General features: G+C 37.7%; 1 protein-coding gene and 1 pseudogene across 1 annotated transcript; one reads left to right on the forward strand and one right to left on the reverse strand.

Annotated features, from left to right (window-relative positions):
* Nucleotides 1-1,462: 1,462 nt before the first annotated feature.
* Nucleotides 1,463-4,479, forward strand: LOC103712649 (cytochrome c oxidase subunit 5C-like). Its single transcript, XM_088711123.2, has 2 exons — nt 1,463-1,600; nt 4,064-4,479. Exon 2 carries the CDS (start codon nt 4,096-4,098, stop codon nt 4,288-4,290), a length of 195 nt encoding a protein of 64 aa, XP_088567249.1. The 5' UTR covers nt 1,463-1,600; nt 4,064-4,095; the 3' UTR covers nt 4,291-4,479.
* A 5,545-nt stretch (nt 4,480-10,024) lies between these two features.
* On the reverse strand, nt 10,025-11,762 carry LOC149751392 (bZIP transcription factor 53 pseudogene; annotated as a pseudogene).
* Between the last annotated feature and the right edge of the window lie 2,989 nt (nt 11,763-14,751).

The following is a 14,751-nucleotide window of genomic DNA, read 5'->3' on the forward strand; positions in this document are numbered from 1 at the left end:
TTTGCTCTGTTCCTAGAAGCTATGCAGATAATTTGTGATCTAATACCTGTTTATCTATCTACTCATTTCCTGTTTAATTTTTTGGGAAATTAAATCAGATAATATGTCGAAAGAAATATTCGAAAGAGAAGCAACCACAGGGCAACCAAGACCATGATTGATGATGGATTGGTTGTCAAGCTTCTGATAGACCTCTGAAAAATTTGTGCTGTGGATACAATATTTGAAATTTAGCTGGCAGAGTCTACAATTAACAAATGACAGCACAATCTCAGGAAGACAAACTGCTATGAATAACTTTCAAGTAGTTCAGCAAAAGTCCTGTCAACAATACATAGAGCTATGGACAGCATTATGTGTCTCCTTGTCTTGGAAAAAAATCGATGATGATAACTTCCAATCATTTGCTTTAGCATGACATTTTATTGTAGCCAAACTAGGTTCTTGTATAAACCTACAGCCTATCTAGGTAACCAGCAGCAATCCCACTGGACTTCAGAAGCTCCTTCAAAATATTCATATCTTCCTAGCTATGAGTGTTCATCAAGGCTACTTGTTTTTTCATATCCAAATGTGCCTCATGTTCCACTTTTTCATGACACAAGTTGCAGAGGATCCATTGCCAATAATAAGATAAAATATTCATGCCCGTATGATTTAGTTGTAAGTAAAAGACAAATTGGTGACTAAACTATGGACAGGGTTGCATGGTTGAATCGTGTGATAGACACTTTCAGTACCATTTATAAGTAGTTTTAGAACTCGTTTACAAAAAAAAAAAAAATGAGAAAAAGTGTGGTTAATAAAAAAAATAAAGAAATGCCTCATATTTAGTTGAAGCTTTCGGAAAAAAAAAAGAGAAAGTAACATTTTCATAAAAATAAAATTTCTATATTTTATAGAAAAAAATTATATAAAATATGAAAAATTTAATTCTCATCAGCTATAATTTTTTTTAAAATATTCTTAATTAAGGATTTAGATAATATAGGATAAGATTTTTTTCTTTATTAAGAGTATAACAGATATTTTATATATTTTTTTAAAAAAATTGATGTTCAAATAAATATAAGTTACTATGAAATGTGCTATTTTTCCAAACATTGTATATATAAAAATTATTTTTTAAATATAATATATTTAGATATTATTTTTTTAAAAAAAAATTAGAAAGAATATTTTTTTTCTGAAGTCTTTAGAGAAAAAAAAATATTGATGATGGTTTTAGTTTGCCGGAAAACCACACCCATCCATGCACCCTGTCACGGTAAAATCGCACCGTCTGACAGACAACAGGGTGACCTGACGGGTAACTCGTGCCGGATTTTCCCGTAAATATTTCATGGTCAACGCGTTCCTATGGCGCGCCGCCGGATTTTTTTCCCATAATCATTGTCATGTCGTTATGCGCACAATCTACGGTCGACGTCTCACAGGGGCGCACGGATCAACGGCCATGATTCAATTCTTCCTTCCGGCGATAGTTTGGGGGGGCTTAATGGTAAAAGATGCACAGAATAAAAGTACCGGCGATAGCTTGGCGGCCGCAAACGGATCGCAGGTGGGAGGCTCTTGCGCTCTCCGCACTTCTGAATTCAAGGTTGTTCTCTCCCCCCTCCCCCCCCCCCCCACCAACTAATTTCCTTCATTTTTTTTGTTTAATTGCTTCTATGTCTTTGTATAGTAGGATTCCATTCTGGATAGATGCTTGAATCCGCGATGGTTTTCCTATTTATTTTTGTGGACTTTAGATGGGTTGATTCATCTTTGATCGTTTCGCTGTCCCCGTTTTGTTGCCAATTTTTTGGTTTAATAAGTGGAAGATTTGTAAAGTATTGGACTAAGAAAGATGCCGTTAATCTTATTTTTGGTGCCTTTTGTTTGAATTTTTTGTTTTCTGGGGGTGGGAATTTTACTGGATTATAGGGAAATTTTTTGGGTAATGATGCTAGGGATTATTATCTGATCTGATTGATGAGTATGGCTTTGATTCGCTGAAAAGAGAGGAGAGTCTTGGTTGGATTCGGAATGGTTTCAACCGATTAATGAAGGATAATGGCGTTAGTTCGTCACTCAGCAAAATGGAAATGGAAATTTAAATTCAGACGATGTAGAATTGTGAGAATCTTGAGGTATTAACAGGATAAGGGTAGGGCCGTATCCGTTTAAATCAAATGTTAAGATCTTAATCGCCCAAGGACGTAGAGATTTCATCCATCACCCATTTGATGAAATTAGGCACAGTATTTGCTTTTTTTTTTTTTTTATCTCGAGGTTATGGCCATGTTGATTGTTAAAGGGGGAGAATTTAACATTTGAACTGCCGTCTTCACCTCGGCGTTGGTCTGATATGGATGAATAGCCTTGGACTTATTCTTACTCTTCCAAGAGATGCCAATGATCTGTACCACCTAAACTTATAACCCTAATATATAGGGCTATCTGATGTCCTCGTCTTCGCCGCTACCATCATGACCGTGACCGCTCTTTTTGAGCTGCTCGGAGGCACCTGATGATCCATAGCATTGAATTGGGTTAGCAGAAACAGAGTCATGTAGAGCGAGTGGAAGGGTCCCTTCTTGGTAGCAGAATGATGTCTATACTATATCCTTTTGCTCTGTATCCTACATGTCAATATAAGTATCTGCAGCAAACACCGGAGCCTACAACATTGATGACAAATCAGACAACACTTTCATGTCTTGAAGTTTCGGTTAACCTGCATATTCCTTCTTCAATATCCATCCTTAATCATCTTCTTCTTTTTCATCGTTTCAGGATGTGAGCAGCAACCATTATAATTTCTTTTGTCTTCTGTGATAGTTTAGTGTATGCAAATAGATTTATCACACATTTGCAATGATAGTTTTGAACTTTGTTTATGTGATATGTTAGTTTGTATGTGCATCTGTTCACTACTTAGTCAATCCATTTTCATGGTGCAATTTATTTTAAGAAATTGAAAGTGTCGTTCTTGTCATGAAGCAGGTTTAGAAATCTTAGGAAGTTGATTAAGCCATATCTTTGTTGAATGGCCCAATATCCCATACATCTTAAGTACATGCCAATGCCTTAGAAGCATTGTGCTATTTAAATAAATATATCATTATATGAATTTTACTGATGTGGCGTGCTTCCAAGATGTGGATGATGACATTGCTCGATCATGAGGTTACCTAAGCCTTTTCCAAAGTCTTGCATTGTTTCTCCCAAACAGAGTCTCATCCATTGATGATGCTTCTCTCATTTTGTGGTGACCCACAGAAGTGAAGTGTTAATTTTGCATATATGTAGTTTTAGCCATTTCGTCCCTCAATATAAAAACTCTCAGGGTCCCCTTGTTGCTTGTAGAGGTAGGAGTTTTCCTAACTTTTTCTTTCCCTTATTGAATTAAAATTTGACCCCATAATGAAAAGAAAAGAAAGGTTTAAAGTGGGTAATAGATAGTCTAGCTACTCCGTGGCTAGCCCTCATTTCTATAGAAAAACCAGTTCATATGGCCTCTTTCCTCCAATCATTCTCAATCACCTAGGACTGTTTCTTTGGTCCATCAATCCCCGAGCAATTAAAAATTAAAATAGGATGTGTCATAAAGTTTTAGTCCATCATCTTTCAAGATATGTGGCAGTAATAGCTAATGGTGGACATTTATGTCTTCTGATCTCAATGGTCTCCTCAGTGCAAACCACATGGTATTCCATCCAATGACATCAGTTTCAGTGGCTCTTTTGCAGTTGTGCAGTCCTTTAGGAGTTGAAGTCGGCCACCTTCTGTCATGATCATTTTGTCACAAGTACATGATCTTTAGAAAAGGGTGCACTTAACCTGTAAGCAAGTCATTTGTGATGGCTGTCAAATATAAATTAAGGCATCATGAATTTTCTATCATAGTCATCCTATGTAGCATCGGAAGCTGATATTGTAGTGGGTGTCAAATGTAACTCTGAATCATAGAATCTTGATATTTTTAAATTGAGTTAGGGAAAGATCCTATGCACGATTTCTAGTTAGCAAATTTTTCATATGCTTTCCCTCACAATTTGTTAATTGTTATCCTTCATAGGGTTCATTTCATTTTGCTTGAGAAGGAAACAAATGGCTGCCCACAAGATCGCACATGCCACTCTGAAAGGGCCGAATGTGGTCAAAGAGATCTGCATTGGAATAACGCTGGGCATTCTCGCCGGTAGCATGTGGAAGATGCATCACTGGAACGAGCAGAGGAAGACCCGAGCCTTCTATGATATGCTCGAAAAAGGGCAGATAAGCGTTGTTGCTGCTGAAGAATAGATTACGCACGTCTTCTCCCTTTTGAAGGATGTTTAGTTTGGCAACTTTTTTCTCTCCAAAGTTGAGGGTAATCATATGAATTGATTTGATCTGTTGCTGGCCATTGAATAAGTTCAAGTCATGGATTCTGAGAAACTTTACACACTCTTTTTGATTTGAAATGGAGTGATTAGTTGGAATTTTTTATTAGCCTCTCTCTAATCTTTAGTCCTTGTGCATGTTGCTATGAATTGTGCAAAGGGGGACTTGGGACTCGCCAACTGAACTAATGGTCATAATTTTGGTATCATTTCATGATTTGGGCTTTCTGAGCATTTCTTCAAGAATTATGTTTTTTAGATTGTTCTTGATCTTTGAAGCAGTTCTCTTGGTCATTAATGTCGGAGTTCAACTAATGACAGGGCTTGCTCATCATGGTCATTATTTGTAGAAGACCCTTTTTTTCAAATTGGTTGGCTGTGTTAGTATTGACTTATGGAATTGTTGTCAATCTGCTCTCCAGGTTTACTTGGGTTGACAGGAATTGCTTTCCATGCCCAACTATGAAATGGATTATTACAACTTGAATAAGGTAGCATTCATTGTTCAGGCCACAGTAGCTATTAGCTATTGTTCAGACTAGTGGTCCTTTTTCCATCCAGTTGTCCAGTTAAATCACCAACCATCCATTTAAGAGGGTCCAACCAATCAATGGTGGATGACCAAACAGTCGGGAGAGCCCCACTCTAATACATGCTTTGCCCTAAAAAACTTAAAACTTCCATAGAAAAAAATTACAACCAACTTAACCGTTTAATTCTTCGTATTACCTGCCCAAAATCCCAAAGTCCATGACACCCCTCTCTCCCTCCATGTCTCTCCTCCAAAACTTTCACCACCTCTTCCATAATCTTGCTCTTGCCGAACCCCACCCAGCTGTCGCCCTCCTCCAAATCTCCTGAACCCACGACAAGCTCTCCCAAATCCATTCCCTCCTCATCAAAACCTCTCTTATCTGAGAGAAGCATGCCCATTTGTGCATTGTTTGGTCGATATATATGGAAATTGTGGGAGAATCGATTTAGTTTATGAATGTGAGGATCCATGCGGATGTATGTTTAGTTCCGCATCAGTTATGTACTTCATAAATCTTAAATATTTATACAAGAATAAAGAACCCGAATAGCTCTTTCTAGCTAGCTTTTTTGGGTGAGATCCTATATGATTACAAAATGGTTGCAGAACTAACCTGGTTCATAGCCTATTTGGATTAAGTGATACTACAGCATTGGCCTATTGGGGCTAACTAAGGGCCAATCGTGGTGCTTGTGATTAGATTTGAATGGATTTGGATCCTTGGCCTAGCGAGGATGCCAAGACTTAAATAAGGAGAGTATGTAAGGACCCATGTAGATGTGTATTTCTTTCCACATCGGCTATGTACTGGATAGATCTTGGGTACTTATACATATCAAGAAATTCAAATAGCACCTTCTGACTAGTCTTTTGGGGTGAGAATGTAGGTTGGTACAAGGAGGTCTTTAGGGCGTTTCATGATAAGGTGGTGTTCCTTTGGAATGCTGTGTTAGGGTATTGGACAGTGGAAACAAAGCCCAACAAGATCACCTTCATTTGTGAGGATAATAGAAGCCATTCAGGCCTCATCGATGATGGCTTGCAGATTTTTGACAGTATGAATAAAGATCATAACATTGGACCAACCACAGGTACTGTTCGATGCATCTTCTTGGCCATTCTGGGTTGTTAGATGTTGCAAAAAGGGTCACCAAGACAATGGCCACGGCGGTCAAGGCAGTGTTCGGAAAGCCCTTCTTAGTGCATGTAGGTTCTATGGTGATGTTGAATTGAGAGAGCAGGTGGGAACAATTCTACTTGACTAACGGATAATGGAAACTACATGCTTGTGTCAAATATTTATGCCATGAGAATATAGGTGGGAGGATGTTGGAAGGTCGCGGAGGATGATGATGATGGAAAGAGGAGGGAGAAAATCTCCTGGGTGCAGTTCAATAGAAGTAAATGGTGTGGTTCACATGTTCATAGCTCGGGATTGGTCTCACCCACAAAGTCAGAAGACAATACCCTTACTGGATGAACTTTCTACAATTTGGTAGCAGTCAGGACTTCAGATAATTGCTTCTGCTTTTATGATCAGTATTTCTGTTGTATACTTGAGGATGAAAAGCTTGTAGGCGTCGAATTAAGCTACTTTCAATGTTCAGAGTGAAGCTAGCAATGATATTATGAGTCTAATGAAAAGAATTGCAACAATTTTAAGCAGCAGTCACCTGTCAAAATTTGGATAAGTGGATTAGGCTTCTGGATTATGAATTCATTATTCAGTTGATTTCCATGTTCGATGAACACTATTACTCTACCATGAGCAAGGGCATAAACATGGAATATCATTCCTAATGTGCAGAAGCTAACATGACACTTCATGGGTAGAAGATAAACTAATTCAGGTAATAGAAGTGATCAATAGCTTAGCTCTTGTCATATGAAGTGCATGCATGGAAGATTCGCAAGCGAGGGATATGAATAGGAGTGTCCTAAGATCCTTCTAGTCTCTACTTCTGTATACGACTGAGGGCGGAGAAAAAGATGAAATTTTCTCCTTATAAAATGCTCTCATTGAACACATCAAGCACTCCATCCCGAAGGCCAAATTTGATGAAGGATATGAATTCATTTTGGTGTGGAAAAGAACTCAATTGGTAGTATGATTCATGTCTCGAGATGTAGACACTAGGCTATTGATAATGCAATGAAAGCAACTCTGTTCTACACCTGCAGTGAGAACTTAGATTTCAAGCAACGCATGATCATTTCTGTAGATATCCCACTAGGCATTGTGGCAATTGAGTGTCCCCATGGACATAGGCAGTGTCATGAAATGAGTCATGACTAGTATATGGATAGATTATTGTCTTACTTTGATGCCAATATGACCTCTGTACATCGATGAGAGTATTGTCTGTCTTCATGTCAGCTATCAAAAGGCCAAGGACTTGGTAGCCATTCAAACATCAAAGAGACGACTAGTGTACATACAAACTTTTGTCCCCTCTTGTTGCTACATCAGAAAAGAGTACAGACTGAACAAACCAGCAAAGAAAAAGATGACCCTTTTTCTCATGTTAATTATCTGAAGGCCAGGGCCTCGGTAGCAATTAAAACATCAATTCTTCTGATCTGATAAATATAGAATCAGCTCGGTGGTGGCTCGACCTCCAAAAATCTCTGTTTGGCTGTGTTTTGATCAAATAAAAAAGATTCCAGATCTAGACTGACCATTCTTATCTCAGTCGATTGGTACCTCTCTGAAATTGCAAAAGATTTAGCGTCCAAACCTTCATGATCCATCCTCCATGATATTTTGTTTTTTAAAAAAATCAGATCTATTAGTATTTCACTACCTACCTGTTATTTATTGTTCTTTGAAAAAATTGCAAGGGGCCTTGCTTGGCATCAGTTTTTGTTGTTGCCTTCAAAAACTGATGCCAATATCAAAGGATGGAGCCCCATTCATAATTGAAAGATTGGAAGAATTAAGAAAAAGGAGAGGCATGCATACCTCCACAATTGAGTGAAGGTGAGGATAAATATTTTTTGGAGCTTCCGGTGAGCGACGCACCATGGTTGCTAAGGTGGACACAGACAATGTCCAACAAGCAGCAGCTTGCACAAATATTTTTTGGAGCTCTGTTGATATGCTTAAGAGAGAGGGGTGGAAAATCCAGAATTAAATCAGACTACTATGAACAAAAAATTAGATATGTTAGGTAAGAAGTGAATGGTCTTTAGATTATAGGAAACTACCACCAAAATTGAGACACTCCAGTTTGGATGGTTTTTGGATTGTAAGAAACCCATCCCTTATGACTTTGATCTAATTTAGGGTTTTACCATACTGTTATAGTCTGAACATGCATAAATATGTATAGCCCGGCCGCTTTATTAAGTGTGCAAATGACCATAGTTGTGCTATCTTCCACTCTGGCGACATGATGTTTGGGAGCATGTTCAATTGAGCATAAATAAATACTCGCTATCTTCGAACAAAGCATGATTATGCATGCCAAGTTTGCATTAGAATTACCTGAAATTTCATATTATTACGACCCATCATTATTTGTAGAGGTCCCAATATAGTCATTCTAATAGTACATTTGCAGTTAATTACAAAGTTGAGATCAGTGTCACATGAACTTCGTCCTCTCCAGTGAATTAGTATTGGAATTTTGGCATGAAAAAAATATAATATGTGCTCGGAGGTGCACGAAGATCGAACTTTAACGTGATAAGTTATATCAAACAGGTAGTAGATCATTCTTTTATTCGGTAATAATAATCAAAAATACTAATCCTTATGTTTGACTAAGCCAGGAGAAGGAACAAAATCTAAGCATGTCGAACTGAAGTACCTCAAGACTCCCTAGATCCAGTTCTGAAATTTTACCATTTAAGCAACAACAATAACTACTGGAACCAAAAACAAGTTACATAGAAGATCATTAAACAGTGACAATGTTTTCCAAGTTTTTTCTTTTTTCAAATGAAAATTAAGGATAATGACTTCCTAATTCCACTGCAAGAGTCATGGAGACTGATTCTCTCAATAGAATGCCAGATCATTCACACAAAACTAGTGCTAAGTTTTTTTTTTTTTTTTAATTAGAAGGGAGTAATCTTTACCCCTTTTTTTTAAAATTCTATATTCATTCCATTCTTGAGATTGACTCCAACCAGAATTGAATCTTTCCCTCGGGCAAGAGAAGATGGAGACCACATAAAACTAAACAGTGGTGGGGCTGCTTGCGATGTGCCTCCAAGAGGACATGTCCAGCTTGGAATGAGACAAATCAGGTTTCAGAATGGACATCGATCACCGACTCCCCCCTTCACATGAAGAGACATATAAAGCACCAACTGTACTTTGTAGCAGATCGAAATTGACAGATCTCTTAAAAGAACAGGACCAAATCTATGCTATAGATTTTCTTGCTTCCCTAAAACCAAAGGCAAGCCACATGGTGGAATCCATCTAAGATCTTCCAAAGCACGTGAGAACATCTAACTACTTTTTCAACGAAATTGTAACCAAAATGGTGATGCGATGTGCTTTTCAGACGGCCACAGAATGGCTTGGGACCAGTGTATCCACACTCCTTACCATATCAAATCTCTTTTTGCAGCAAACCCTTGACACTGATGTGAACACTCGAGAAATCAGAAGTAGAGACTTCTCATAAAAATTTGATCAGTGTAACTCATCCGATTCTGCGAGTTCATTGCCATTGTAATCTATAACATAGATTTTCTAGGATTGCTTATAAGAGCAGTATATTCAAGAAAAACAGCATTTCAAATAACATGTGTTGTTATAATCCTAGTGTTCCAACTCATATAAACAACAACCATATTCATTACAAAATGCTTCAAATTCAACCCAATAACAGTCAGGATACCTTCGTTACCAACTTTAGAATTTTTTTTTTACTGAAACGGATAATTCATACAATTCTAGTACAGATACATCTAAAAAGATTAAAATATAATATATTCCGAAGCTCACACAGCAGTTTTTTCTCTCCAACCCAACCCAAAAAGGTGTCTTTGACCCTGGAGCAACTGCAGGACTTCTTCAAATACACTGGAGATCAACAACAGAGGACACAAACTATGATAGCAACCAAAATGATCAAAGTCTCACACCAATCAAACAAGAACATGAAATAAAAGGTGATTTCTTACATCCACATTCAACAGAAGGACATACACATACTACACTAGAACACCAAGAATTAAAAACAACAACTAAGAAAAATTCTATTCAACAGAAACACCTTTTATTCAACTACTAATAAATAGAACAACCATCACAGCTCTCGCCATGATCGATTGAAGCTTCAGCACTGGAACATGTCGGCCGAGGCCACGATCAGCTGGGATGGGCAAGGGAGCTGCCATGGCTTGAGGAGGGGGTCCGGTATCTCGGGTATATCCATCGACATCCCGCTGAGCTCCTCCACAATGTGGAGGAGCGAATTCAGCGATCGAAGCCTGTCGGTCAACTCCATCACCTGGGTCCTCAGATGTGCGTTCTCAGACTCCAGTCTCACATACTGCTCGGTGAAGAGATTGATCTGCGTAAAAATCTGGCTGTTCTCCTCCTTGAGCAGAGCCGCTTGGTTCACCAAATCGTCGAGGTGCTGCTGCTTCCTCATCCGGGACCTCCTCGCCGACTCCCGGTTTGAGAGCATCCTCTTCCGCTTCCTCTCGTCCATCCCCATGAGCTGCGCATCGCCCTCGGAACCGGAAGTCTGGGGAGCTGACGCCGACGACATCTGATTCTACTTGACTTTCAAAAAAATACGCAAGGTCTTCCGGAAAAGAATTGATGGAGAATTCACAGTCTATATCGAATCGAAGTAGTCAAGCTGAGAGATTTAACTCATGAGATCACGTAGAAATGGTAGAGGAACACCACAGAGAAGGACTGGAGGAGGCAGATGCCGCGGCGGTGAGAGGCGAAGCTCATAAAGGCTAGAGAGCTGCTTTTAATGGAATTCGGCAGGAGAGCATCGGTATCATGAACCAGGATCTCCAGGGCAATCGGGGGGAGCAGAAAAGAGGGTTTTGATGGAAGATAATTGGAGCTGAATCGATTGATGCAACGCCGGATTCGAGCCAGCACGAGCTGAAATTATATCGAAACAGTAAGAACGGAGCTTAAAGTCGATATCTTGAAGCCAGTGTTGTCTGAGAGAATACGGAATTCATCCGGAGGACCCTACAAGAAGAGATTTTGGAACAGGGTTTTCTGCCAACCGAAAGAACTACTGAAAGAAACCAAACCCACCTTCAAGAAGATTGGATTTTGGAACAGGGTTTTGTTTCCCAAGAGAGATAACAGCCGGATCATGCAATCAAACCTCCAGAATACCCAGAATCACAAAGAAATCAGTTCAAACAACGACAAAAAAAAAATATCCGATCTTTGGTATGGGTCACACTCAGAAAGATAGGATTTTGGAACAGGAATCCGTTTCCAGGACAAGATGACAACCGTAAGATGCCGTATAAATCCCAGAACACCCAGAAATCGAAGAGAAATCAGGCGAATCACGACGCAGAGAATCCAATTTTTTGAATGGATTTCTCTCCAGAACAAGGCATCAACCACAAAAAATCAACCAAAACAACCAGAATCCCTCCAATTACCCAAAAAAGAGAAGGCAGAGAGAGAAGAAATACGTAGCTTTGAAGAGTAACGGAGACGTCCACAAGGGAGAGAAGAAAGCCCAGAGCGCAAGCTAGAGAGAAGAGAGAAGGGATTGGACGGAGGAAACTTGGCTATTTATAGATGAACATGGGGATAATTTTTTTTCTATAAGTCGGGGGGAATCTTCCACATGATTTTGTGCAGAGCTCGTTTGGATGGCCAGCCATCTCAAAGCTGGATTTTTTTTTTCCCTTTTGCTTCGTTCCTCCCCACCTTTTATGGATCGTGTTCCTTAAAATAGCCTTATCACCGGATCGCAAAGGAATAATACACGGATTAATTTTAAGAAAGTGTTAAGTAACGCCCATGGAATTGTAACGGCACTTGGGTTACCATTGCTGTGCCTCTTAACTCCGTTACGTCCGAAAATAACGGTCCTTATTTCTTATCCACTCTGGCTTTTTTTTTCTTTTTCTTTTTTCTTTTTTCAATGTCGTAAAGATCTCTTTATTAAGAGACGATGTTGTGTTCCAAGTTGGGCATATTTACAGAAAGACTAATAAAGCTTTAGATTGGGTAGCCTCGTATGTGGCCGATCACTTCAGAAGATTCTATGAGTCGGAAAAAGAAAGCTGCTTAAAGCATTTCGTAGTGTATTATTTTTTGACTTTTTTTAGATACATTCATATTAGAAGTGTATGAGCCATTCGCTGTAGCAAAAAAAAAATATTGTATAAATCTCTTTATTTCTTATCCACTCTATTTTTTTAACTTTTTCTTTTTTTTCAATGCTGTAAAGGTTGTTGCAAAAGAAATGTCTCATTTAATAATACCATTGGTTTATGCCTTATTGATATATAATTATATCTATAAATATTACATAAAGTAAATATAATATTGTTATAAGTGAAGATAAAAACAAAAGGCACTATTAGTACTGTCATGTATCTATATATGCTTGATTCAAAAGAAGAAATGGTTTTGTTTTTCACCTTAAATACTATGCTTGATTTCAAATTGAAAGTGGGTGAAATAGAAATAATTATTTTTCTTGGAACAAATAGTTTAGAAGTTATTCTTATTATTCTTTGACTGGAATTTCTGAAATAGTCTTTGATTGTTAAGTTTTTTTTAGAAAATAATGAGATAACAATAAAAGAGATCCTGTATCTGTAAATAAGGCCGTTCTAGCTTTCCATTAAAATAGAAAATACCTTTGAACAAAATAGCCAAGAGTTTGTTAATTTTATTTTTACAATCTATTTGATTAGGACATGATTGATTTCAACCCTTATTTTTGCTAAAAAAATGTTGCTTCGTTTTCAACACAACTAAAGATAGAGACCAAGAGAAGGGAATAAGGCAAGAATAAAAATATATATTTTTAAAAATGGAACTCAAAATTAGATGGATGGAGGCCTGCATCCTTCTTCTCATGTGCATGATGCAAGAGGAACATTAATTAGTATTGCATCCCATAATGATGAAAGAGAGAGGATTCCAAGAATATCCTAGAGAGAGAGAGGAGATTCCAAGAATATCCCTCAAGGTTCCCATCCAATAATCCTAGCTCTGGTGGGGGACCGGGGATGGCTTTGGAACCCAATCCTCCACCAGGGCCACGAATTAATGTCATCAACAATCAGCTGAATTTTTGAAATTCTGAGCAAGTGGAGTGTTTATTCTCTATTTTTTTATTTTTTTTTTCCTTTTCTAAAGGATTTTTCTTGAAAAGAAATAGATGGTTTCCAGGGGTGGATGGAAATATTTTATATGTGGAAAAAAATAAATAGCTTTCTATGTATAAGATCTATGTTGCATTTGGAGCATATTGCTACCCCACATTTATGAGCAATTCATAGTTTTTACCAAGGTTTGGGCAAATCATGGAGAATCAATCAAAAGGCAGATGGTGTCTATTTTTCAGAAGAAAAAAAAAATTCATTTCCATATATCACTCGGAAAGATAACTCAAACCATATTTTTTTGTTTTCTCTCTCACCTATCTCTTAAGTTGCACCAAGGGCCTCATGCCAAATGGCACAATTTTTTTTTGATAAATTGAAAATATGGGAATTATACAAGTAGAAGTCTATAAAGCAATTTTTGTATGATTGGCCACATAGGTCGCAACCCAATTTACTGCTCTGTTCTTTTTTTATAAGCATATGTATGCTTCAAAAGAATAAAGATTTGCATTCATTTGCCGACAATATTTGTACCCAAAAATAAGAACCTACATCTGGAGGTGAAAAAGCCAGTAGCCAAGCATAAAACATTTTTTGAGATACCACAATTAAGCGTGCAGCATTGCAACTTAGTTATCATGCTATAATTAACTATATAGTTTATTAGCCAATTTCTTTCCATGCATGTGCCTAATTGTTCATTTTATCGATAGTTTTATTAAATCATCCATCTCATGGAAAACATTTTTTTTTTGGTACAACAAAACTATTATTCATTGGAGCCAAAAATTTGACCTTCTAGTTCCTAAGATCTTTATACTAGTAAAAATTATTTTAGACTTCTTTAGTAGCTCAACAAGCCAACTCATTTCTTTTTTTTTTTTAAAAAAAAATCCTTTATTAGTGTTTGACATGACATGAAAACTTGGGGAGCTTATTTAGATTAGACCTAGAGTCCTCAAGCTTATGTCAGGTAAATGACCTTTTATCTCGTGCACTGCTTCAATAATTAGAAAAATGAGGCATTGCATTATTTTTTCACACTTAAAAGATGACTGTGAGAACCTACAGTGTCCTTTTTTTTTATGTGATGCTGATATAACTTGATATATATCCCTATCAAATTTGTTTACATGGGTTTGATGAGATCACTGCCAACTTTTGTGATAAGAATTCAATACTGATCTGATTCCCATTGCTTGATCAAAGTTAATTAGTCTATTAGCTACATGTCGGGGACCGGTTAGATGAAGTTGCTTGAGGCCATAGAATCCTATGGGTGATCTAGAAAGTAGTAAATTTAATCCACGGGCATCTGCCAAGAAAAGATAATGATCTCTCATCACTAAAGGATGACCTCTCAAAGCAAACTCCTCTGTTGTCTTCATTTAATATTTTTAGTTGACATGCTAAAATAGTTCTCCTTTGTTCTTCTTGGTTGGTCAACTAAATTCAACTAAAGAATGAAAGAACAAGAACAAATGAACACAAAGACCAGGGAATCAAAGACGACTAGTGGTGATGGCCGCATGGTATTGGAGAACT

Source organism: Phoenix dactylifera, chromosome 14, assembly GCF_051530095.1.
Source record: "Phoenix dactylifera cultivar Ajwa chromosome 14, Ajwa_hap1_PhDact_Kaust_v1.1, whole genome shotgun sequence".
In the NCBI taxonomy this organism is placed as follows: Eukaryota; Viridiplantae; Streptophyta; class Magnoliopsida; order Arecales; family Arecaceae; genus Phoenix; species Phoenix dactylifera.